The following is a 24,668-nucleotide window of genomic DNA, read 5'->3' on the forward strand; positions in this document are numbered from 1 at the left end:
TTTAAGGACCAAAAGCACTCTTATGGTGATATACTTCTGTTCATTACCAAGAACGAAGTCAAAAACTTCGTTGGCACCAAGACTATATGCAAGAACACTAATAAACAACAAAATAGATGAGAAAAAATAACAATAAAAAACCAAAAACAAGGATTCACATCCCAAAAACAGGGGTGCTACCTGTCTAAACCAGCTAACCAGCCAAATGAGACTCCGCAAAATTATGAATAAATATTTCCTGAAAACAATTAAAATGTACTAAATGAGAAAGTACTGCACCTCAAAACTAGAGCTCTCCCTCAAGATATGAACTAAGAATCTGAGGCTTCGGATGGGTTCAGACCATTCCATGAAAATTGGTTCCCCAAGACACCCCTCTCTTGACGCAGACCCCGCTGGTGGAAACCATTTCCCCTTGGCTTGTTACTGTAGTCCCTGTCGCTGCCGTCTTGTCCGCTTCCCCGTCCAAAAGTTCGGGCACCAAAGCGGCCCCTAGGAGCCTCTGTCTGATAACCACCCCTGCCTCGGCCCCTTCCTCCTGTCCAAACATTTTGAGTGCGGCAGATTTATGGAATCAGAGATGGGCAATGTGTCTCAAATAGTACATTTGTGAAAAATAAAGAGCACTTTTAGTAATTTCCCAGAGGCCAGAGGAATAAAAACAGACCATGTTAGACAAAGTAGTGCTACTCCAATCATGTTAAACCATGGAAATTGATTGCTAAGTATTTTGCCATTTTGTCGACATTTCCAAAGCGCATCAGTAATGACAAAAAACAAACCAAGTGCCCAGCTAGCTAGGAAATTGCTCATTTCAAGTGCCCAGCAATGTATATTATAATACATTCCAAAGAGGACTTTTTAAGTGCCCAAACCCAGGAAGGTATATAATAAATTCCAGAAAGGGGTTGGTATTACCTTGAACTAATTATCTAGCACATGCGGAGTGTCGCCTAAATTTCATAGGTCATGCACATACTTGAGAATGATTTTCATGTGGGGGAAAAAAAGAACAAATCTATTGCCCAACCCCAGGAAGATGCCCTCATTTCAAATATCCGCCCATGTAAGATTTGTTGTATGACTACAAGCTCCTAAAAAATATTCCGTAATCAGCTAGATGAGAAAATGACTTCGAAGAGTGCTAAGGTCAGCTGCTACAGGATTAGTACGAATACAGAAAAGCGACTTGCACTAGACATATGTCGTTTTATTTTCCACAAGTTTGTTGTTGGATATACAGTATACATCACTAGAAAGATCTAATTCAGTATGTGGTCAACAATGGGAATAACAGAATTGATTACAGAAGTAAAACAAGGGAATGAACAGTTTCAAGACCAGGTATGAAAACTTTCTATGTACCTGGTATAGCTTTAGGCATATAGAGAAGTTTTGTACAAATCTCACATTTTGAAACAAGTGCACCACGAATTATATTTTCAACAAAAAGGGGATCTAAAACAAGCTCATACAATGAATTACTTTTCTTAAAAATTGAAGTCACCTATGCTCCATATGTAGGTTATACAAAAATGCAGAATGATCTACTATAAGAGATTAAGAAGAAGCACAAATCCAACCCCAGCAATGTGCACCTTTCCTGTATTCCGTGACATATAAGAATGCTAATGAGTTTCAAATTAAAATTATCAAATCATATTTTTTACTCAAAGTATGCCGAAAATTAATAAAAATAAATTTAATGGATTTGCTAAGGACCATTGCAGAAGGCATTTTGCAGATGGTCTGTCGCGTGTCAGACGAGCCACCTCGTGAATGATGACAAAATCTGCTGAAAAGTGAGCCTCTGTGGCTGGTCTGACATGCAACAGGCCTTCTACGAAATGCCTTCTGCGATGGTCCCTAGTAAATCCCTAAAAGTAAACATTACATGGTCGAATTTTTCTCTATAGCTCTGTTTTTTGGGACTGTTGGAATTTTTATCACAAGATTCATAGGCAAATCACTGATATGCCAATCAATATTGATATTTTCGACATTGGCTTTCATGAGAATGTAAAAAAACTCAATGGGACAAGAGGTTATTTAATATGACACAACAATGATTTGTGTAGATATCCAAAGAACGGTTGAAATCTAGTTAGAAAATGACCGAACAACAAACAAAAAACCAAAATCAAATGGAGACATTGAAAATTATAAAAAAAGATGCAAGAGGTTCAATCAGTCTCTAGAGGATGAAGATCAAGGTTTTCATAATCAGGAGGACAATATCCATCTGAAAGTAAGAGAAGGAATCAGAAGATCTAACTAATAGAATGGAAGCATACGAAGGAGATCATATAGATGAAAATGAAGTCAACTAAGATCTTGTAGACATCATTATCTTGATGGTCAATGTAATTAATAAAATCTGGCTGAAGATTTTAACAAGCCCAATCATAATGATAACCTTAAAATATCTGAAAAGAAAAAGGACGCTTGCCATGACGATCATGTAATAAAAGATAATGGATATATGTTTTGAGTTGGATCTTACTGACATTTCTAAAATCTCTAGACATAGAATACAGGGTGCTTAAAATAATAGGTACATACTCCAAATATTTGTCATTGAAGAGATTCCTGCAATATTTTATGACAGCATAGGTCAGGGGCGATGCCAAAAATTTTGCACAAGGGGGGCAAAAATTATAGTAATTTTTTCGGTCGAGGGTACCGGAAGGGAATCCATGGGACCACACACAAAATTAAGCCTCTGCAACAATCTACAATAAAGACCGACTCCCTTTCATTTCAATTACTTCGATGGTGTCGTTCCCTTGAACTTTCTTAGGTGTCTTGGTCCTATGTGAAAAGGATATCTCATCCGTAAGACACGGCTTACAAAAATTCAGTGGTTTAACTTTTCTTGGATTAAAGATAATTGACGATTAATGGATCTAGGGGCTAGGATCATCCAATCAATGTGGGTGCAACGGGAATGGGCCATACTCGTGAGCCGATCAGATCAATGGATCCAATCCCATACTACACATGGTGAGGGGCCAGAAGCTATATGTTAGTTTGGATGTTGGTGGGTCCCGTAAAGATAATCCCAATCTTCTCTCTCAGTCGAAGATGTAGTTAAAGCTTATCCCAATCAATCTCTCACTGCATTGCAACTAAAAAATTGCCTTAACAGGGTTAAAGCTAACTTATTAAAGAGGAAAACCATCTAATTATGGATTCTTTATTGGAACGAAAAAATAGCATATAGATAACTGATAAAAGTGGGAAAGCGACAAATTAGGGATTTTTCTTTAACTCTAGTTAAAGAGGCGGATTTTATTGCAAGAAAAATGATAGCTTGGCGAATTTGTAACCAATCATATCCAGAATACATTCAAGCGGCTAATTAGCCACTTGATGCTAGCATTCCTCTAAAAAATAAAGGTATTTTTTTTTCCCAAAAATTAAGGGGGGAATTGTCCCCCTTCCCTTTCATGTGCCATCGCCCCTGGCATAGGTTGTGACTGACCAAAGTCGAGATCAAGTTTCCTCCAAGCACGAGGGTTTGTTGCAGGAGAATCATCATCCACATGCAAGATTAAGAGAGAGAGACAGAGAGAGAGAGTGCTTATAATTTTGACGAAGTGGGGCACATATCTCGACTCCAAATTAAGATTGCCAAATCGCTCGGGTGGGTGGCCTGTCGTGATCGGATTCAAACGATTAACTTCCTTCGTAAACGTGGTATGTTGCTTATTGATCATTGTCTTCTTTGTCTGAGGGATGGGGAATCCATGAGTCATCTCTTCATGCATTGTTCTTTCATTCGTCAAATATGGAGCCATATCCTTTCCGAGGTTCGGCATCTCTTGGGTCTTTCCTTTTTCTATGCCGGACCTGTTGCTTCAATGGGGTCATGTTCTGTGGAGAAGGAAAGGTAAAGTGTTGTGGAAAATTTGCTTGCTTGCTACATGGTGGGTGATTTGGAAGGTAAGAAATTCTAGAGTATTTGAGGGGATTGCCAAATCTCCGTATTGGCTTTACATGAAAATTATTGCTCTCTCTATTTCGTGGGCAAAATGTCTCTCGGCTTTCCGCTTTGTATCGGCCTTTTGATTTATGGGAAGGGTGGAGGGATGTTTGCTTCAGTAGGGAGGGGGGGGCCTCAGATTGTTTAGAGGTGGGAGGCTCCACCCATTGGGATGCTCAAAATGAACTTTGATGGTTCGAGTATTGGCAACCCGGGACCGCGTGGGGTTAGCGGTCTGTGTCATGATGATTGTAGTAATGTGGTGTGGGCTTATTCCGGTCCTCTAGGGACTTGTGACGCATCAGAGGCCGAAGTGAAGGCGGTGTATTATGGCATTAAAAGTCTTGATAAAGAGAGTATGGATCGATCTATTGTGGAGGGGGATTCACTAAATGCGATTCGATGGTTGAAGGGGGCGGTGGTTCCCCCATAGAGATTTTCCTCTATTTTTATGAAATAGAAGATCTAATCTCAGGCTCCGCTATAGTGTTCAATCGTGTGCGGCGATCGGCTAATGGGGAGGCAGATGCTTTGGCTAGGGGAGGGGTCAGATGTATGGGTTTGGAGTGGTTTGATTTCCTTCCTCTGTGAGAGCTGTATTTCTTCTGTTCTTTTTTTGTTTTTGTGTTTCTTTTTCTCTTGTAGTGGTCCTTCTCGGTCCACATCCACTTTTCTTTAATGAAATTTCTCTGCCATTTCAAAAAAAAAAAAAAAAATCGCTCGGCCATATTTACCCCTTTTTATTTTCGGGAAGGGATCCCGTTTTAAAAGTGTCTTCCAATTCAAAATATAGTCTCTAAATTTGTTTCAAGCCTCTTAAGAGTATAGAATATCAAGGGCTATGGTTGGTTTCAGGATAAAAAGAAGTTCTATGTACTTTTCTAATTGGAAATTGAAATGTTTTTCTATAACGAAATGAATTTTCTTCTTCCCTGGGGTGATGGTGGGGATTATTCTTGTGAAGTGATTCTGAAAGAGTTCACAACTTCATATGGTCAAATGCTACATGATCCATGGTGTGGTGATTTTCATATAAAAGTATATGGAAATAAAAAATTTCAGATCATTGATAAAAAAAATTACTCTCATTCTAATTTTGATTTTAATATTATATTAATTGCTAGAATATGTGAGTTTTTATATGATGCCTGATTGGGCATGCCCTTTGAAAAAGCGTCACCCTTGATATTTGATCCAACAGGAGCCCCCTTTTTCATCTTTTTAAGGGGCTGCTGTTGGATCAAATATCAAGGGTGGTGCTTTTTTCAAGGTCATGCCCGATCGAGCATCATATAATTTCTTAGAATATGTTTCCTTCATATCTTTTCATTTTTATTTTTTTTGGATTCTTCCAACATTAAATTTGGTTGCATGGCAGGCTAGTTTCTGTATGAGACTATGAAAACAGCAAAAGGATGAAGATGTAGATGATTAACTACAATCAAATCTAGTGCATTTCGGTCAATTCAGAATGTAAATCTGTTTCATTTAACTCAATAGTTCGCAAATTAGAGCATTTGAAAATATAATAGAAGCAAAAATAATAAAACTAGAGAAGATGATAAGGGAACATACTTCCTCCTCGAGCTGTGCTGCTATTGGACCTCCGCTCCTCAATGTGTACTTGGCGTCCACCGAAATATATTGGAGATGCCTAGAAATAAAACAAAGATAGGTCAAGCTAAAATCCACAGTTCACCATTAGCTACATTAAGGGGGGCTTTGGATACTTGGATTTTACAATCCAGGTTTTAGTTTGAAAGCGGTGAAAATTTCTGGATTTTACAATCCATTGTCCGGGGGTTTAAGTAAAAAATCTAGGCTTTAGAAATCACTTCGATTTCTAAAACCTGGAAACATGGGACAATCTACATTATCAGTCGATGGAAAGAAGGGTGAGAAATCAGAAAACGACGGACGGTCTCCTTCTCTCGTCTACCATCCAGAATTTTGAGGAAATCCAAGATTCTAAAATCCGCGTATCCAAAAGGCCCCTAGGGGATTGTCCACTTAGTCCGGATTTTAGAGGAATCAAGCTTATACAAAGATGCGATGGCACCCCTTTTCTTTTCTAAGTTACACTCAAAACTAAAACATCGATGCCTCCCAAGCAATAGGTTCAAAATTAGGTACGCCCACAAAAGCCATTCTGTTACATCAAGAAGTAGAATGCATTTTAGTAAAAAAACAAAGAAAGAATGAAGTAGATTGCATGTGTGGGTTTCTTTTAATAGTCAAACAATCAGGGGAAAGATGCTTGACCATCAATTGTTGTACATCGGGCGCTTTCAAGCTATTGATACAAGTGCATTGGCGTGAATAGGATATTTAAGTATTTAACATGTGAGAGACATAAAGGAAGAAACAGACAGAAATAGAGAAGCAATCGAAAATGAGAAAATAAAGAAAGCATTCGCATTTTTGGGTAAGCGTAAACCACAAATTGTAAATTCCTGAACATAAAACGAACCTTTACTGCATTTTGAACACTAGGGGCATCTTCAAATTCAATAAAAGCATAGCACACACCAATATCCTGCACATTCACATAACCATATGCACACAAGCTAAATGTTAGATAATAATTTTAATGTAGAAAAAAAAACACAAGTATAAGGGGCAACCAAAGAAAGGGACCTTGCGGTCTCTGATGACAACACCGTCAGGCTTAATTCGACCGAAGTTCTTGAACTCCCGTTCAACATCAGAAGCTAAAACAGCAGAGGGCAAGTTTCTCACATAAACAGATCTCCCATCACCTGAGAAGAGTCGAGAATTGGAATTAAGTGTCATTACTGATATAAAACAAGGATTTAAAAGGAGGCTCTTGTTCTGCAAAACAATGAAACAAGCCAAGTTCAATTGACAAGAAAAAGGAAGATGTCCTTTAAAATTCACACATTTTCAATAGAGCAGAAAATAAAATCCATTTTCCAAAATTTGGCAGGACAAAAATCTGCCTTTAAAGAAGATTATTCTTTGAAGAGTAGGAAAAAAAACTAATGGACAGATAGGTGAAAAGTGACAATTAATACATGAAAGTGTAACTGATACACTTTTTTTTTTTTTTTTTTTTTGGGTTTTAGATGAGAAATCCCAACAAACTGTTGATTTTGCGACAGCCAAATCACCAAAATACATCCAACTTCTACTCGGGTGGTTTTGAGTTCATGTTCAGACAGAACATATATTATTTGGTTGTGTCTAAGAGTGCTTCTATTTTAAGTCTTAACTCACCAAAAAACGAACTATGGTTTTTCGCAAAGTACAAAACACATGGTTCATGGTTTAAGACATTATAGAAACATAAATTAATAATATTCCTAACTTCAAAGGGTTGGGCTCATTTACAACTCCATCACTGCTTTAAATGGGGGCTGAGCAACTGACATACATAAAAAAAAAAATTCAATCCATGTTAATGCATCTGAATGGGCCTAGGAGGTTTTGGTTCTGGAATCTGGAAAACCAGGGTCAACCTGAACCATTCATTGATAAAAAAGTGTATTCTCAAGAAGCAATTTCAGGGGATGGTGCCCACTTCAACATTAAAGCTAGAAAAGGAAAGCTTACCTTCTTCTTCTGGTGTCACAATTTCCTCAACAGCCTCTGCACCAGACCTCTCGGGCCCCATTGATGACGCAAGATAAGACTGCTGGGTAGCGGAGTGGGGTGCTTGAGGCCACTCTGAAGCAACCGGAGCCGCATTCTTGTATACAGAAGCCTGAGGAGCTACCAAAGGTCCAGAATGTCCTTTCGCAACCCGCAACTTCCAAATTCATCACATAAAAAATGGGAACATTGAAAAGGGAAAAATCAGTTCCAAACGCAAAAAATACATGACAGCAACAAAAACAACGCTTTAGGAGTGGTGCATGCTGTTAAACTATGATTTGTGGACACGGACACGAGTGTCGTGTGTCAACTGACACGGAGTGTCGGACACAGCAAACCCCCAAAATTTAGAAATGGGGACACGGCTAAAATAGAAAGTATAATATAATCATCATTTGTCCATACGGATTCATGAGTCGAGTTTCAACACGGATATGAGTTGTTTGACAAGGCAACATCTAAAAATCTAGAAATGGTGACACACATACACATAAAATTATTGACTACTACACAAATACGTGTCCACACGCCCACATTAACTCTAACACTCCTAGCAATACATTTAAAAGTGTCCGAAGGAGTGTCCACATGGGTGGACACGCGTGTCGTGTCGGACACGGCAGGACACGTGTGTCGACAATAAATTCAAAGTGTCGGCTAAATCATAGCTGTTAAAGTATAAAAGATTAAATAACGCCATCTCCAACAGCTTAAGATTTTGGAGTAATGGTTGTTTCACATGGTATCAGAGCCAAGGGCCAAGGTCCCGGTTTCAAAACTCCTTGATAGTAAAACTTCACATGTAATGGCCAACCAAAAAGAGGGGGCACATGTGCTAAGTGTAGGCCAACCGTAAAAAGAGGGGCCACACGCAAGGGGGAGTGTTAAAGTATAAAAGATTAAATAACGCCATCTCCAACAGCTTAGGCTTTTGGAGTAATTGGTTGTCTCACACATACAATAGAGGCATAAGTTTGCTTTGGAGGCTCTCCAGTAGGTTCCTCGACAGGGACAGGAGGGGGATCCTGCACTGTGGTCGGCACTGTAACCGGAAATGAAGGAGTAGACTCTTCTACAGGAGTTTCTTCTACTATGTTATCGGCTTCAGAAACTTGCTGTGGAGGCTCGGGGATACTGTACTTGTCAACTGTGTCATTTTCTTCAACATGTTCTGAAGCCACGAAATCCCTGGTCTGAATTTCCCTTCCCATCATGTTGTCCGAACCTGTCAGAGCACTCATTAATTTTATAGTTGCAAAAAAATGAGTAGCAAACAAATTGGTAGGGCAAAAAACAATGACTGGTCGGAAACTACATGAAAAGAAAATAATAAGCATAACTTATAGTTTTAATTTTGGAGAAATAAATATTCTGGACTCATTCCTTACATTTGCACAGAGTATTTTTGCATAATTATAACTTTCAACCTCAACTAATAAGAAACGAGTATAAAATCTTCCATACTTGTAGAAGCCCCACAATAATTGTTAGTAGGGAATATTGCGACTCTCAAAGCTTCACTTTGAAGTATTGAATCTTAATCTATATATTTTAATCGGATTTATCATGATTTAAAGTCATTGCTGCAATTTTGTATCAAGATAAAAAGGCTCGGGTAGATGACAATTGAGACTGTGAATTTGTTGAAGAATGTTAAATCATTGATGATAGTGTAGGAAGACCTGGCCGACAATTCAAATTTATATTTTTAGCCGAGAATTTTTCCAAAGCTAATTACATAATAAGCAAGAATTCATCCCAGCTAGCTTCAACTTGTGTTGGTCAGGAAAACTATTAAATTTAAAAAAGGAATGAAAAAGTCGAGAGCTAATCGACAATCAACAACAAGTATTACAAGAATCACAGCCATGTTCAACCCACAAGAATCAAAGCCATGTTCAACCCAAGTTACAATGTACCTGACTCTGGAAGTGGATTTGATGTATTAAGCTTGGCTTCAAAATTTCCATGGGCCAAGATGGCTGCTGGATGCTGATGTATCTGGTGGTCATCAATAAAAAGAAACATATCATTGAGAACAAAGTACCCTTTTTCCTGGGGAGCAAGAAAAAAGGTCTGCACAAAATTTCTCCTGCCATTGAAATCCTTGGTTTCCACAGAACCAGAAACCATCACCAAAACACCATTATTCCAAGAATCAAGAGAATGAGCTGTTTTGATCTCGATTCCAGTAAAGTTCAGTGACATGATCAGAGAATGAATTTGCTGCAAAAGTAAAATCACCGAACTATCAATACTACATACAAAAGTGTCAATTGATACTCAACAATAGATGATCAAAGATTAAAAAATTTACTTTAAAAAAAAAAAAAAAAGATTAAAGGACTTTGGCCAGAAGCTATAATGAAACAGCCTCTAGCCTATGCAGCTAAAATTTTCTCACAAACAATAAAAATAAAAAACATAGAATATTGTATGCCATGGCTTGCCTATCAAGATACAAGTGGTAATTGTTTTTAACACCGCAATATCTAACGGATAACAAAAAATAATAAATGATCAACAGAACATTGAAATAGAAGCCGAACTAAGTTCCCAGTAGAATCAGACGAACTAATTGTGGGAGAAAGATAAAAAGCATGTGATTGGTGAACAAAAATTTCAATTGAGATATAATGCAATAAAGTATCTGTATGGCGAAAGACTATGCTTTAGGCCCTCTATGTTTTGGATCTTGAGAACCGATTATGGCTCCTAAACTGATTAACAAACTCAAATTATGTTTGATTTTGAGTCCAATAATAAGTTTTGGACTCCCAACCGTTTCTCAAAATCCAAAACAAATAGGGCCTTAGCAGATGATAAAGCAATTGTGAGATGATAATCTTACAAATCGTATTTTCTTTCTCATTAGCAAGTCCAAAACCCCTTCTTTCTCATTATTGAAGCCGAATATCGAGCCATGTCACATACTAGTGGTGAGCTTATCTGGTTGTGTTCTGTCTTATCTGAGATTGGATTCTCCTCATCATCCTCAGCTCAGTTGTATTGCGACAAAAAGGCTGCTATTCAAATTGCCACCAATCCAGTCTTTCATGAGTGCACTAAGCACATGGAGGTGGACTGTCATTTCATTCGCCAGTGAATTCAAAAGGAAGAAATACACACTACTTTCACTCGATGAGCGGATCAGCTAGCTGATGTTTTCACCAAGCATTTGAGTAGAGCCAAATTAAATGATATTTGTAACAAGCTAGGAATGCATGATTCCAGCTTGATGGGGAGTGTTAGAAGTGTATGTATATATGTGTATGTGCCTAAGGGCATAGTAGTCATTCTACTCTTTTCCCTTTTATACAAATACATAAGTGAGGGGGAGTCATCCCTAACTCACTCTCTCTTTCTTTTCTCTAACTCTTAACACTATTGATGAAAATGATTACAACTACGATGATGGGATGCGAGAATTGTCTAGTGATGTTGTGGCTGTTACAGCATGAAACCCCATAGAAGTGCCAATATTATTTTTCAAAATACTGCAAAGGGTATATGATAAGCTTTGCATGAGTGATGCATTTTCACGAGAACAAATATTTCTCACATATATCAATTGTATGAGAATATTTGTAATTTCCAGCAAGGAGACGGGTCTCATTAACTATATAGCACTCTTAAAGGGATGTGGTAGAAGAATTTCAAGTGGCCAAATTTCTATCTAGATTGCATTATGATTATCATGCACTATGAGGGTAGATAATGACCAGTGATATTATACCTTCATTACTCACTGTTTACTCCCTGCTTCAGCAGGTAAATGGTCCTACTTGGCCATTCAAATCATCTATTCCCTCCAAGGGTGCATTAGCTATGGTTTCTTCCTATCCTGGTGGAGGTCGTGGTCATGATAATGACACCAGTGGATGCGGTCACGATTCAGAGGGATCAAGTGGTAGAGGACGCAGTCATAGTCAAAGACAGTGCAAATGTCGTGGTCATATCAACCATAGTATTATTAGGTGTTAGGACAAATTTGAGATAACCAGGCCTTAGCAATGTCCAAGTATGATGATCAGGTTGTTGTAGATGCCTAGATGGCCAGCAACTCACTAGCCTTTGAACATAGTGGTGATACAGTCTCCCATGAAGAGTACAACAAGTTACTGAAGCAAGTTCAACAATGGTCTACACAACTGTATTCTACTGCTACTAGGGCTGCAAATGAACCGAGCCGGCTCGCGAACATGTTTGGGTTCGGCTCGTTAAAAGCTCGGCTCGGGCTCGTTCGTTTACTAAACGAACCGAACCCGAGCCCAAAAATTAGGCTCGCCAAATAAACGAGCCGAACTTGAACTTTGTATAGTTCGGCTCGGAAAAGCTCGCGAGCTTTTTAGGCTCGGTTCATAAACGAGCCGAGCCGAGCCGAGCTTTAAAGCTTGGATTATGTTTGCTTTTTATATATAAAATAAAAGAATGTGGGTTGTTTATCACAAATGAAAGTTTGGCCGAGTGGTTAAGGCGTTGGATTTAGAGGGGGCTTGGGTTCAAATCCCACAGATGTATGTTTTTATCATTCTTGAGACGAGCCGAGCTGAGCTTAAGCTCGGTTCGTTCCACTTAACGAGCCAAGCCGAGCTTTCTCGAATATTTCACGAGCCGAGCCAAGCCGAGCTTTTTCGAAAACTAAACGAGCCGAGCCGAACACGAGCCTTCATAAAAACTAAACGAGCCGAGCCCGAACACCCCAAAGCTCGGCTAGGCTCGGCTCATTTGCAGCCCTAACTGCTACTGCTACTCTTGCACATTCTTCAAGTATCACTGCATTATTTGCCTTACTGCCATCCTCCTCTTGGATTATAGAATCAGCTGTGTCTACTCATATGACAAGTAATTCTACATTTTTTCTTTTTTATATAAGCTCGTAAGTCATTTTTCTGTTATTTGTGCTTATGGTTCTACTTCTATTATTATGGGGGATGATGTGGTCCCTGCGCCACCTCTTCTATGTCCCTATCATCTATCTAATATGTTATTAAATTTTAGTTAGCCTTTTTCAGTTCGTCAATTAACAAAAGCCTTACAATGTTCCATAAATCTTTTATCCTTATGTCTGTCAAGATCTTAAAACGAAGAAAACGGTTAGCAAGAGGCTTGAATTTGGGGGCTTATGCTACCATAACGAGACTCTGATGGAAACAGATGTTGACTTCAGTGGCATTTTCAGCTTGGTTATCTCTCCTTGGAAGAATAAACAAGTGGCATCATCTATTCAGTCGGTGTCTAGTTTTGACTTTTGAGTGTGAAACCTATGAATTTGGTAAACGTCATAAGTCAGTGTTTGAGTCTCAAGTCAAAAGTTTGGCTCCTTTTGCTTTAGTACACTCTGATGCTTGGATCCCTGTCATGTGTCTAGTATTTTGGGCTTTAAGTACTTTAACTTTGTGGAAGATTATTCTAGAATGACATGGTTGTACTTGTTAAAAGAAAAATAGATTTTTTTTTGTTTTCAAAGCATTCCATAAAGAAAATAAAAGTTAATCATATAAAAGAAAAAGAAAGATATAAGAGTTCAATCTGGCAAAGACATTGTTTCTTTCATTTTGTCAATGCTTTAGAGCATGTGAAAAATGGTCTTGCTACTTTCTGTATTGAGAATGGGATTGTTCATCAAACTTTCCATGCTCAAACTCCTCAACAAAACACGGTAGCTAAAAGAAAAAATAAACATTTGTTGGAAATTGCTCGAACTATGATGTCTCATATAGGCATTTCAAAAGATTATTGGGGTCTTGTGCTAACTGCATGCTATCTTCCTTGCTCTGTCTTGAATGGATTCCTTATCGTTGTTTTTTTCATGCAGTGTTTGATGTTCCTCATAAAAGGATGTGTTCGTTTTGCCCAAGTGTTGAGGCCAATTCTAGATAAATTGTCTCAAGTCTAAGGTGTTCACATACACATAAGGGCGAGCCTTGGCACACGGTAAGGTTGCTCCATTGTGACCTGGTGGTCACGGGTTCGGATCACGTGTTTGAGTCACAAAAACAGCCTCTCTGCAAAGCAGGGGTAAGGCTGCATACATCTAGCCCTCCCCAGACCCCGCAATGGCGAAAGCCGTGCACTGGGCCGCCCTTTTTTTAAATTCACATACACATAAGGGATGTAAGTGCTTTGATCCAATTTCTCGTAAATTGTATATTAGTGTTGATGTCACTTTGTTTAAAACTTATTTTTCTAGTGGATGTGATATTCTTGATGTTGAGTTGTTTTCTTCCTCATGCATATCCTCCTATCTTGGGTATTTTTTGTTTTTTTTTTAGACTTATCCTCATATATCTTCTTCTACTACTAGTTGCTATTTTTTAAATGTTAATGATGAATAAATTCAAAGAAAAGGGCCAAAGATCCCAGACCGAGATAGTCAGTACTCCACTACCTGTTGCTATTGATGACTCTTTTGTTATACCTAGCTGAGCCCACAAGCGTCTTAAAGTGTATACTCACAGGAATACAACCAGTGAGGCAAAAAATTTAACAGAGTTAGATTATCATATCCTTATATGATAAGCGTATCGATATGGAGAAGGCCTATGACAGGGTGGACTGGGGAGCTTTAGATTATCTGCTGGGTCGAATGGGCTTTGGTGGCCGTTGGAGATGGTGGATCCAAAATTGCTTAGCGTCTGCTTGGTTCTCTGTTTTGATCAACGGCTCTGCCAAAGGTTTCTTCAAATCGACTAGAGGTTTGAGGCAGGGGGACCCATTGTCTCCATTTCTTTTTGTGATAGTAGCAGAATCCTTTTGCAGATTGATGAAAAAATGAAGTGAGTTAGGTCTCTTTGGAGGGTTTCTAATAGGCAACAATAGGGTAGAAGTATCGATTCTTCAATTTGCGGACGATACTCTCCTGTTTTGCCCTCCGGTTGTCTCCAAGATTCTAAATCTTAAAGCAATCTTAAGGTGTTATGAGATGGTCTCGGGCCAAAGATCTAATTTTACGAAATCCAGGCTGTATGCGATCAACGTTCCCGAATGTGACGCTTCCTCCTTTGCAGGTATCCTGGGTTGTGCCTTCGATTTTCTTCCAGCCTCTTATCTTGGCCTTCCGCTAGGTGTGGGAAGACCAAACAAAAAATTATGGCTCCCCATTATTCACAAAATTGAGCGGAGATTGGACACCTGGAAGCGTAACTTGGTATCCAAAGGTGGTAGGTTGGTTCTCATAAAGACAGTTTTATCAAATATTCCGATATATTTTCTCTCTTTTTAAATGTCCTGTGAGTGTAGCTCAGAGAATTGAGCAAATCCAGAGAAGATTTTTGTGGGGAGGATCGGGCTCATCAAAAGGGATTCCTTTGGTTAAATGGAATGCGATTTGTCTCCCTATAAAAAATGGAGGATTGGGTATTAGGAGGATTCAAGGTTTTAACAAGGCTCTATTGGGAAAGTGGCTTTGGAGGTTTGGCGAAGAACAGTCTTCTTTGTGGGTTAGAGTTATTGGAAGTAAGTATGGGTTCTCGAAAGGAAACTGGTGCTCTGCTGACAATTATAAATTCAAAGGTGTCTCGGTGTGGAGGGATATTTTGAAGGTGGAGGTTCTTTTTTCGAAAGGCATTCGTTTCAAGGTCTATGTGGGGGATAGGATTCGTTTTTGGCTGGATCCTTGGTGTTCGGCTGTGCCTCTCAAGGAGCTTTTTCCTGAGTTATTTATGGTGTCGTCTCAGAAAGGGGCATGGGTCAAGGATTGCTTTGAAAGAGTGAATGCGAAAGTGGTTTGGACCCCCAAGTTTAGAAGAGCATTTTTTGATAGAGAATTAAATTATCTTCAAGGATTCCTATCTCTATTAGAAGCTTGCTACATCAAGAAAGCGGGCGCAGATAGACGAGAATGGATTTGGAGCCCTTCTGGCTTCTTTTCAGTTAAAACTTTTTATCATCACATGATTTTTAGTATAGCGGAGCCTTTATCTTCCTCAATATGGAAGTTCTATTGTCCGCCAAGAGTTGCTTTCTTTGGGTGGTCAGTTTGCAGTGGTCGTATCCAGACAATGGATTTTTTGAGGAAGCGTGGAATGTGGTTGGTAGATCATTGTCCTCTCTGATTATCTGATGGCGAATCAATAGATCACCTTTTCATCCATTGCAAGGTAGCTAGAGTCATTTAGGGTCTCATTTTCACTCGTTTTGGAGTCTGTTGGGTCCCATCCAATCTATGGATGACTTCATCAGGAGTTGGGAGTGGAATCCTTGGAGAAAGAAAGGCAGGATCCTCTGGAAGATGTGCCTTCTGGCTACGTGGTGGTTCTTGTGGAAAGAGAGGAATGCGCGAGTCTTTGAAGGAGAGGCTAGGTCTCTCTATTGGATTTATGTAAAGCTGATAGCTGCTGTTATATCTTGGGCTCGGAGCCTCCCTTTGTTTCGTTTTGTTTCAGCTTTTGACCTTTGGAAAGGATGGGCAATCATCTGTAAGGAAGGGGTCAGCAAACTGAAAATCATCCAATCTTGGCATCCTCCTTCAGAGGGGCTAATGAAGCTTAACTTCGATGGTTCGTCCCTTGGTAACCCTGGAGAAGCAAGAATTGGGGGTTTATGTAGAAATGAAAAAGGAGAAGTTCTTTGGGCTTAGTCGGGTCCTATCGGAGTAGCGGATTCAAATGAAGCAGAGGTCAAAGCTGTTCATAGCGGGATCAAGTATTTGGATAGATCGGCTTTTGACAAAATTATAGTGGAAGGGGATTCCTTAAATGTAATTCGCTAGCTTTCGCGTAAAGCGATTCCTCCTTGGAGATTTTTGCCTTTTTTTGAGGAGATTGAGGATCTGGTTCAGGGTTCTTCAATTGTGTATGACCATGTTAGGAGATCAGGCAATGCTGAAGCAGATTCCCTAGCCAGGGGAGGTGTTTTTAGGGCAGTTTTAGAGTGTTTTGATTATCTTCCTCCTTGACTTATTGTAATTTTTCTCTTCTCTTTGTTTCTCTTCAGGACCATCTCGGTTTTGTTTTTTAATAAAAACTGCCTTATTCAAAAAAAATGATAAGGTAAGCGTTCTTGACTCAACACTAAATCTCTCAATTCGTTTCATTTGATCATGTGTTCATCGTATCAACTATTATTCATGTCTCTTTCCCTATGATTTGTGGACACGGACACGAGTGTCGCGTGTGGACACGGAGTGTCGGACACGGCAAACCCCCAAAATTGAAAGTACATATAATCATAATTTGTCGATAGACTCGGTACGGATTCGTGTGTTGAGTTTTGACGCGGATATGAGTTGTTTGACATGGCAACATCTAAAAATCTAGAAATGGTGACACGCACATACACATAAAATTATTGATTATTACACAAATGCGTGTCAACATGCCCCCACATTAACTCTAACACTCCTGGCAATACATTTAAAAGTGTCCAAAGGAGTGTCGACACGTGTGGACACCCGTGTCATGTCAGATAGGAGACGTGTGTCAGCAGTAAATTCAAAGCATCGACTAAATCATAGCTCTTTTTTGTGTCTATTCCTAAAACCTATCAGGAAGATATGTTACATCCAGCAAGGGGGAAGGGAATGGATGCGGTGCAATCTTTTCATACTTGGGAGTTGACATCATCACCTAAGGCTGTGTGTGGATTGCAAAAAAATTCTTTAAAATTTTGGAAAGGAAAAATATTACTAAAATTTCCTACTTTTTTTACACACAAAAAGATAACTTGAACTAACTCCATTTATTTTTTTAATAGAGGGAGCTCCCTAACAAAGTCTGGGTGAATTCAGATGATGATATCCGTCAAAATTAAACATAATCATCTCATTTCACTCTAAATCACAGAGAGAGAAATTTGTCAAGAAATTTTTTTCAGTCAAAAATGTTTTCCTTGCAATCCAAACAAGGCCCAAAAGGATAGAGGTTGTTGGCTACCTGTGGGTGTTTGCAATCAAGCATCAACCTGATGGCAATATAGGGCAAGTGCACGGTTGGTTGGAAAGGCTATACCCAAACTTATGGTATGGTTTACAGAGTGCTTATATCAGTTGCAACCAATAAGCATTGGCCATTATATGAGCCAAGGTTTTAAATTTCAGTTTCAGTGTCGGTTTTGGCCACCACCAAGACCGAAATATTTCAGTTTTGGTTGACATTTCGGCCGAAATCATGTAAAAATATGATAATAATTTTGGTTTTCTAATATTTCCACCGAAATGTCTAAAAGTTTGGCGATTTCGGAGGAAAATTCTGAATATTGCCACAATTTCGGAATATCAGCAAAATGTCAGAATTACAGTGAAATTTTGCAAAATCTTGTAAAAAATAATTTCATGTAAATTTTGTTTCGGCCGAAATTGAAAACTATGATATCAGCTCGACATCAGTACTTGGGCCCGTTGTAGGTCACGTACCATCATGCGACTCAAGACAATTGTGGTATTATCCATAGCTGCATTAGTAAGGGTACATGTATTTTGATGCTGAAATTTCATGTACGTATCATTGAAGTTGCACTGAATGTCTCCTAGAGAAGCAAACGACTAAGCACCCAATTGTCACAACTACCCAAGGAAATGCAATAAAACTATAGAAGTCGACAGTGAATCTAAAGCCTTGTAGCGTGAAGTCAAGCTGTTAAGGGAACACACAACTAGATAATTTTTCACCGTTAGCAATGGTAACTTGAATAGGAAAATGAGAAGCAAGGCGAAACCCCAAAGCCCTGGCCAAATTGGAATGGATGAAGTTATGGTTGCTACCAGAATCGATAAGGGCATGGATCTGTTGTGATTTGAGAGTGCCTTGCACTCGCATAGTTCTTGGTCCATTGCAGCCAGAAATGGCAAAAACTGAAACCTCGATAGTTTCCCCAGTTCACAATGCCCTTCCGTATCGATGATTCCGACTCTTTCGTATCGACTCTATCAATGAGTGCAAGTTGTGCCATGCAACGATGTCCTGGACGGAACTTTTCATCACAATTGAAACAAAGACCCTTGCGACGCCTCTCATACATTTTGAGGAGGTATTCCTTGATGCTACGGACGGCGTTCTTGCAGGCTTCGTCCCACTCGAATGGCACGCCTTTCTTCATCAGCCTGCTAAAGGGGTGACACCGTCCTACCAGGTTAGAAATAAACCTCCGGATGTATGCAGGCCGACCTTGGATTTCATGTACGTATTATTGAAGTTCCACAGAATGTCTCCTAGAGAAGCAAGCAACCGAGCACCCAATTGTCACAACTACGCAAGGAAATGCAATAAAACTATAAAAGTCGACAGTGAATCTAAAGCCTTGTAGCGTGAAGTCAAGCTGTTGAAGGAACCCACAACTAGATAATTGTTCACCGGTAGCAATGGTAACTTGAATAGGAAAATGAGAAGCAAGGCGAAACCCCAAAGCCCTGGCCAAATTGGAATGGATGAAGTTATGGTTGCTACCAGAATCGATAAGGGCATGGATCTGTTGTGATTTGAGAGTGCCTTGCACTCGCATAGTTCTTGGTCCATTGCAGCCAGAAATGGCAAAAACCGAAACCTCGATAGTTTCCCCAGATTCACGATGCCCTTCCGTATCGATGATTCTGAGTTTCTGACTCTTTGGTATCGACTCTATCAATGAGTGCAAGTTGTGCCATGCAACGATGTCTTGGACGGAACTTTTCATCACAATTGAAACAGACACCCTTGCGACGCCTCTCATACATTTCTGCAGTAATAAGATTGTTGACCTGAGATTTTTCATTTGTGTGAGGTGGCGGTGGGAGATGCTGATTCTTGTGTGGTGTAGTAAGGTGGGATGGGTATGGGTTAAAAGGATCTCAAGCAGATATATGATGGTAAAAAATTTTGCTTGTTTCCATAGTAAGTTTGTTAACCAGAGGTTTTTCACTTGTGAGAGGTGGCGGTGGAAGAGGCTGATTATTGTTTGCTGTAGTAGGATGGGACGGGTTTGGGTTAAAAGGCAATCGAGCATATGTATGACGGTTAAATTTTTGCTTGTTTCCAAAGTCTCTTCCTAGCGAACAACAAGAATAAATGTTTTTGCAGGGTGATAGGTTGCAATAGTTTCACAGCAGTTCTCGTAATCCATAAATGATTTACTCATGAGATATTCCTCTGGAAGACGAGAGATCTAATTGGCTAATCGTTCAAATTGAGTTGGGTAATCTCGGACAGTGGTTGTTTGGCGATAGGGTACCTCCCGGATCATCCGTATCCCCTATGCCAAAGCGGGTATTCAAAGACTATCTAAAACATGGCCATGTTATGGGTCCCTTTGTTTTAATAAGCCATTGATACCAAGGGATAGCATCTCCGATAAGATGAATGGCCACTATAGTCATCATGTTTTCATAGAGAGCTGATGCATGGCTTGAAATTGATCCGCAACATAAATCCACTCAGTCGATAAACCGTCAAATTTGGACAAATCGATCTTAATAGGCCAAGATTAAATGGGTGGTTGTTTCTGCGAGACTCATCCTGATTTAATTGAGGGTGGATCTCTTCACTGTGACAACGTTCTCCGATATTTGATTGCAGCTGCTCTGGATGGAAAGAAGCTTGACGGTTTTGAATGGAAGTGAGAATGTTTTGCAACTGGATGATGATATCAGCTAAGGACTGTTGAAGATCACGAAGAAACTGGCCATGTCCGTCCACAGTTTGCTGAATCACCTGGAGTGCCTGGTCAAGCTCTCTACACATGAGTGTCTTAGTGGCTGCCATCTTGAAGAAGAAGTAGGAAAACAACCTAGCTCTTATACCAGTTGTTGGGATTCCCAGTATCCTCGGTTCACCAAATCAGAAAATACTAGTATTCAGGGCCCGTGCTATGCATGGGAGTAAAATTATGAGCCCCGCCATCAAAACATGAGGTGTAAAATAATGAGCCCCGCCCATTTCATGTATCATGATTTGATATGGTAGTGCCGACTATCTCTACTCAAACCATACATATAGTGGGGTTGGCCAGGTCTGCCACAAAGTTGGCACAAGCAAGGTAGAAGCTCCCTTACAAATAGGGCCATTTGGATGAGCTCCAAGTATCCGTTAGAAAATTATTCAGAGGGAGTCCAGAAAGGATCAAGACTAGTCTAGTTGGAATTGGCGACCACGCCCCCTTACATCTCCACCAAAATTCATGAATAGGGTGGATTCACACTATTTTACACCATGTTTCTCAAACCAGTGCATTGGGTGGGGCCCACCATTTTACATTATGTTATAGGGTGGGTCCCCCTAACTCTGTTAAACTCATGCATTGGGTGAGGCCCACCATTTTACCTCCTATTTTGATGAAGTGGGTCCCACGATCTCCACCATGCCCACCCATAGAGTTGGGCCCACCATTTAACACTGCATGTTTTGATAAGGCAGGGCCCATTATGTTACACCCAGTTACCCAATAAAGCTAGTACATATCTAAACAACCCAACTCAATGTTTAAATTGTGCACCATATGGTGAACTTGGATGGCAAGATATGGAGAACTTAGGAACCTCCAAGAAGGTTGTGTCTTCCTCTGTAAATAGGCTTTGGGCCTAACATCACGTGCAAAACACTTGTCCACATACGTGCACTTGCCCTGCCCACCTCAGTATATATACTCTCAGTCTCTTTCTTTTGGGAAGGAAATTAGGATTTTGGCCCTTCTTGTTGGTGTAAAACTGCAAACAAATTCAATGGAGATATAGCTCCATATTTGCCCCCTTCTCACTCAGTTTCCTACAAATCTTCCTTTGTTTTTGTCCATCCTTTTCCATCATTGGATTCTTATTGTATATATGCACAGATGCAAATTAATTAAAAAAGATCATATTGAAAAAATACAAACAAAATCAAAATAATTCTATCTCATTTAAGCATTTAACATATCAATTAAAAAAGAATATATTGAAAAAATACAAATTAATTCAAAAGGGAAATACAGAAAAATTAATGCAACATAATATGACGGATAAGCAAAGAATATACAAAACCAAATTCAAATTCAGCAAGAAAATAAGAAGAAAAGGTAGCAAACCCATCATTGGAGAGAGAACCATACACATATCTTAGGAGTGGGCTGAAAGGACAAAATTTGACATCCCCTACGGCCTAAGAAATAAAACATTTCTTCATATCCTCACAGCTTTTCTATTGTACTTCTTGGTACGACAAATCCTCACTATGAATCAAAGTAGAACACAAATACATAAATATTTTCGAACAAAGAATATCAAAACTCTTCACAAAAATCTGCATTTTCTTTCCTTATTCCGGATGGAGCACAATGTCGTGTGCAATCCAATGCCAGTAATTTTGGTTTCAAAGCCGGAAGTACACAAAAAATACACTCAATTCTGATCTCTTTAGTGAGAGCCATCAGCACTTCCTTCACTGTGCCTTCACCACAATCGATGCCGGACAGTTCAAACAACCATTTCCATGTTTGGAAGGTTCGTTTGTGCAGCTCCTCTATCCCAGCTGCTTAAAACGGTCCTTATAAATTCAATGCAGGAGGAAAGCAGAATCAGAATATTTGGGTAGGAAACAACAAAATGTAAAGTCATGTATACATATGGACGGTATTAAGAATGGGTTTGGAAAGTGTGGGAAAGGGGAAACAAATATACTGAAGGTTGCATGCATTAGGTTGCTGATTTTAAGAGAGAGGGCCTTCGAATGAGATGGGTTGCCATCTTTTTAGGAAGAGGATAGTTTGTAATGGAGTTTGGATACCAAACGGATGGGTTCTGGATTTGGAATTTACATTTATTTGCTAAATCGATTGTGATCTCGGGCCCACACAATCTGATGTTACTATAAAGTACAAAATCGTTAGCAAATTGCAATGTAGAAGATCCAAATTTCTATTAATATCAAGAACGTATTTTAGGTAGTATTTGTCGTGATTTGGCAACGGTAGAACGTTGGAGCAAAGGTAAGGTTGCTCCATTGTGACCTGGTGGTCACGGGTTCGAGTCACGGAAATAACCTCTCTGCAAAGCAGGGGTAAGGCTGCGTAGATCTAGCCCTCCCCAGGCCCCGCAATGGTGGGAGCCTCGTGCACTCGGCCACCCTCATTTGTCGGGATTTGGCAAGGGAATTAATTGCTCCCGATTCAATTTCATAATTAAAACATCCGAATTAGTCAGGTAACTTGGTTATCGTGAAAACTGATTCATAGCGGCAAATTCAATTTTGAACTTAAAATTTGATTTTGTGCGGATCCAAATTAATAGTGGCAACAAAATTAAGTGTTGAAAATCCAATTTTTAAACCAGCTGCAAACCAAAATTAATAGCGTCAAACATGATTTCATGTGGGGGAAAATTTTCCCAAAAAACTTTTTCCTGGAAAAAAGACGAATGACAGTGGAAAGTAGCAGGCTTAGTATATATTATACATGGAAATGCAGTTTTAGAGAAGTAACAGAAAGAAAACAAAATAGAAGCTGAGGTCAGAGAAGTGTATCGAAGATTGAGCCTTCTAGCACGAGGTGGTCTAAGTAATGTGGTGGTGGAAGGGGATCCGTTGAATGTGATCCGTTGGTTCAATGGGATAAAAAAGCATCCTTGGAGATTTAATAGAATGTTTGACGAGATGTTTGACTGGGTAAAAGATTCCTTCGTAGTTTTTCAACATGTGCGCCGATCCGCCAATGGATTGGCGGATAGCCTTGCTAGAGTTGGAGTTTCCAAGGAATCTTTGGCTTTATTTGATTCTCTTCCTCCTTGAGATGTCCTAGATTTCATTTTTGGCTTTATTTTTTCCATCCTTGTATTGACCATCTCGGTCTTCTTTGTTTTTAATGAAACTTGACTACCTCTTTCAAAAAATAATAATAATAATGTGCGCGCCCTATTTCGAGAGTAGAGGGGATCCTCTCCAGATCTTTAATTGACGCAGAAGCTGTTTTACAAATTTTTTAGCTGGCCTTATTTAACATCAAATAAAGTATAAAACTAGCCTAAGAAAATGGAAAGACTAACAATAACAGTTATAAACAGCTACGCAGAAGCAGCTAACTCAGAATCCTAAGAGATAGCAAGATATCTGTTGATAACAGGGTATCTGTCCCATGAGAGAAATGGCATGATATTTCAGAGGGAACCTCACAAACCCACCAACCAATAAGCACCAGTAAGCAATCTACTTTGATGTCTGAAGTCTGAACATCATAGCCCAGTAACATGGATCTGAATTCCGATAACATTTTTCATGGGGTCAAATCCTCAATTTACGATATCTAATTGGGAGAGTTTGAGACTACATCATAGTCTCCTACAAAAAGTACATGTGCAAACTGATGTTTAACTAATGTTATCAATTCAAAAAGATAAAAAAAAGTCCATGTGCTACCAAATCGAGTCTTGCTGAATAATAAAGCTTGATTTATTAAGACAAGCAAATAGAGACAGCAAATTAAACTTATATTCTGAAACTAAAATTACAATGACGAATCTATAAAGATTTATTGAAGAATACCAAAAGAATAATAAAAAAATTCTATAAAAAAAAAAACATGGCTCATGAAAAAAGATCAAAAACATTACCACCATTGCTGTGGCCGTCTCCCTCGTGTCCCCATCAACACGAATCATCGTGCTCGTGTCTGTGTAGAACTGATGAACGAAATTAGGCTGTTGTTGAAGAACCTGGTAATATTTCCCTACAAAATAAGTTCCAACCTAAACAAAAAAAAAAAAAAAAAATCATCACAGTCAGAACAAAAAAATGTAAAATCTCCAAAAAATAGTTTTTTTATTCCTTTATCCAATCACCTGAATAGCAGGCACAGGAGCTGGGAATGCAGTCGCCATTATCGCTCCAGAAAAGGATAGAATGAAATCGATCTTGAAACCCTAACCCTAAAACACCACTCCGAGTCTTGGATTCGCAATGCCTTAAAAGATCTAGATACTAGAAAAAAGAAAACCCTAGAGATTTGTGAGATTCTCTCTATTAATAAGAGGGTGGAGCACGTGCGAGAGTAATGAATTCGGAAGAAATGAAGATTCGAAATTGAGAGAGAAAGAGAGACCTTGTAGATTTGGTAAGATCTTATTTCCTCCTCTACTCTGCTCCACTGATTTTCTTTTCACGGCAATCTTCTCAAACGGCCTACTTTCTATAAC

General features: G+C 39.3%; 1 protein-coding gene across 2 annotated transcripts; it reads right to left on the bottom strand.

Annotated features, from left to right (window-relative positions):
- On the bottom strand, positions 1–24,668 carry LOC143890174 (Nuclear transport factor 2 (NTF2) family protein with RNA binding (RRM-RBD-RNP motifs) domain-containing protein). Of its 2 annotated transcripts, XM_077394750.1 has the most exons (10): positions 24,575–24,662; positions 24,315–24,453; positions 24,087–24,221; positions 9,520–9,826; positions 8,560–8,825; positions 7,559–7,754; positions 6,623–6,744; positions 6,456–6,521; positions 5,561–5,639; positions 1–538 (listed from the first exon to the last, which is right to left on the bottom strand). In XM_077394750.1, the coding sequence occupies exons 2-10, from the start codon at positions 24,351–24,353 to the stop codon at positions 312–314; spliced, it is 1,437 nt and encodes a 478-aa protein (XP_077250865.1). In that variant the 5' UTR covers positions 24,354–24,453; positions 24,575–24,662; the 3' UTR covers positions 1–311. The 2 variants fall into 2 exon arrangements, with proteins under 2 accessions (XP_077250865.1, XP_077250864.1); XM_077394749.1 differs by having other exon boundaries at positions 24,315–24,668.

Source organism: Tasmannia lanceolata, unplaced genomic scaffold, assembly GCF_043159265.1.
Source record: "Tasmannia lanceolata isolate RefF3 unplaced genomic scaffold, GAP_Taslan_0.1 ptg000013l, whole genome shotgun sequence".
Classification (NCBI taxonomy): domain Eukaryota; kingdom Viridiplantae; phylum Streptophyta; class Magnoliopsida; order Canellales; family Winteraceae; genus Tasmannia; species Tasmannia lanceolata.

Excerpts from the sequence above, each read along its gene's own strand:
- LOC143890174 (XM_077394749.1), bottom strand. The coding sequence starts at position 24,353 with ATGGCGACTGCATTCCCAGCTCCTGTGCCTGCTATTCAG. Across the intron at positions 24,222-24,314 it reads CTCCTGTGCCTGCTATTCAG|GTTGGAACTTATTTTGTAGG; the intron begins GTGATTGGATAA and ends TTTTTTGTTTAG. Across the intron at positions 539-5,560 it reads CAGCACAGCTCGAGGAGGAA|GAGGAAGGGGCCGAGGCAGG; the intron begins GTATGTTCCCTT and ends ATGTTTGGACAG.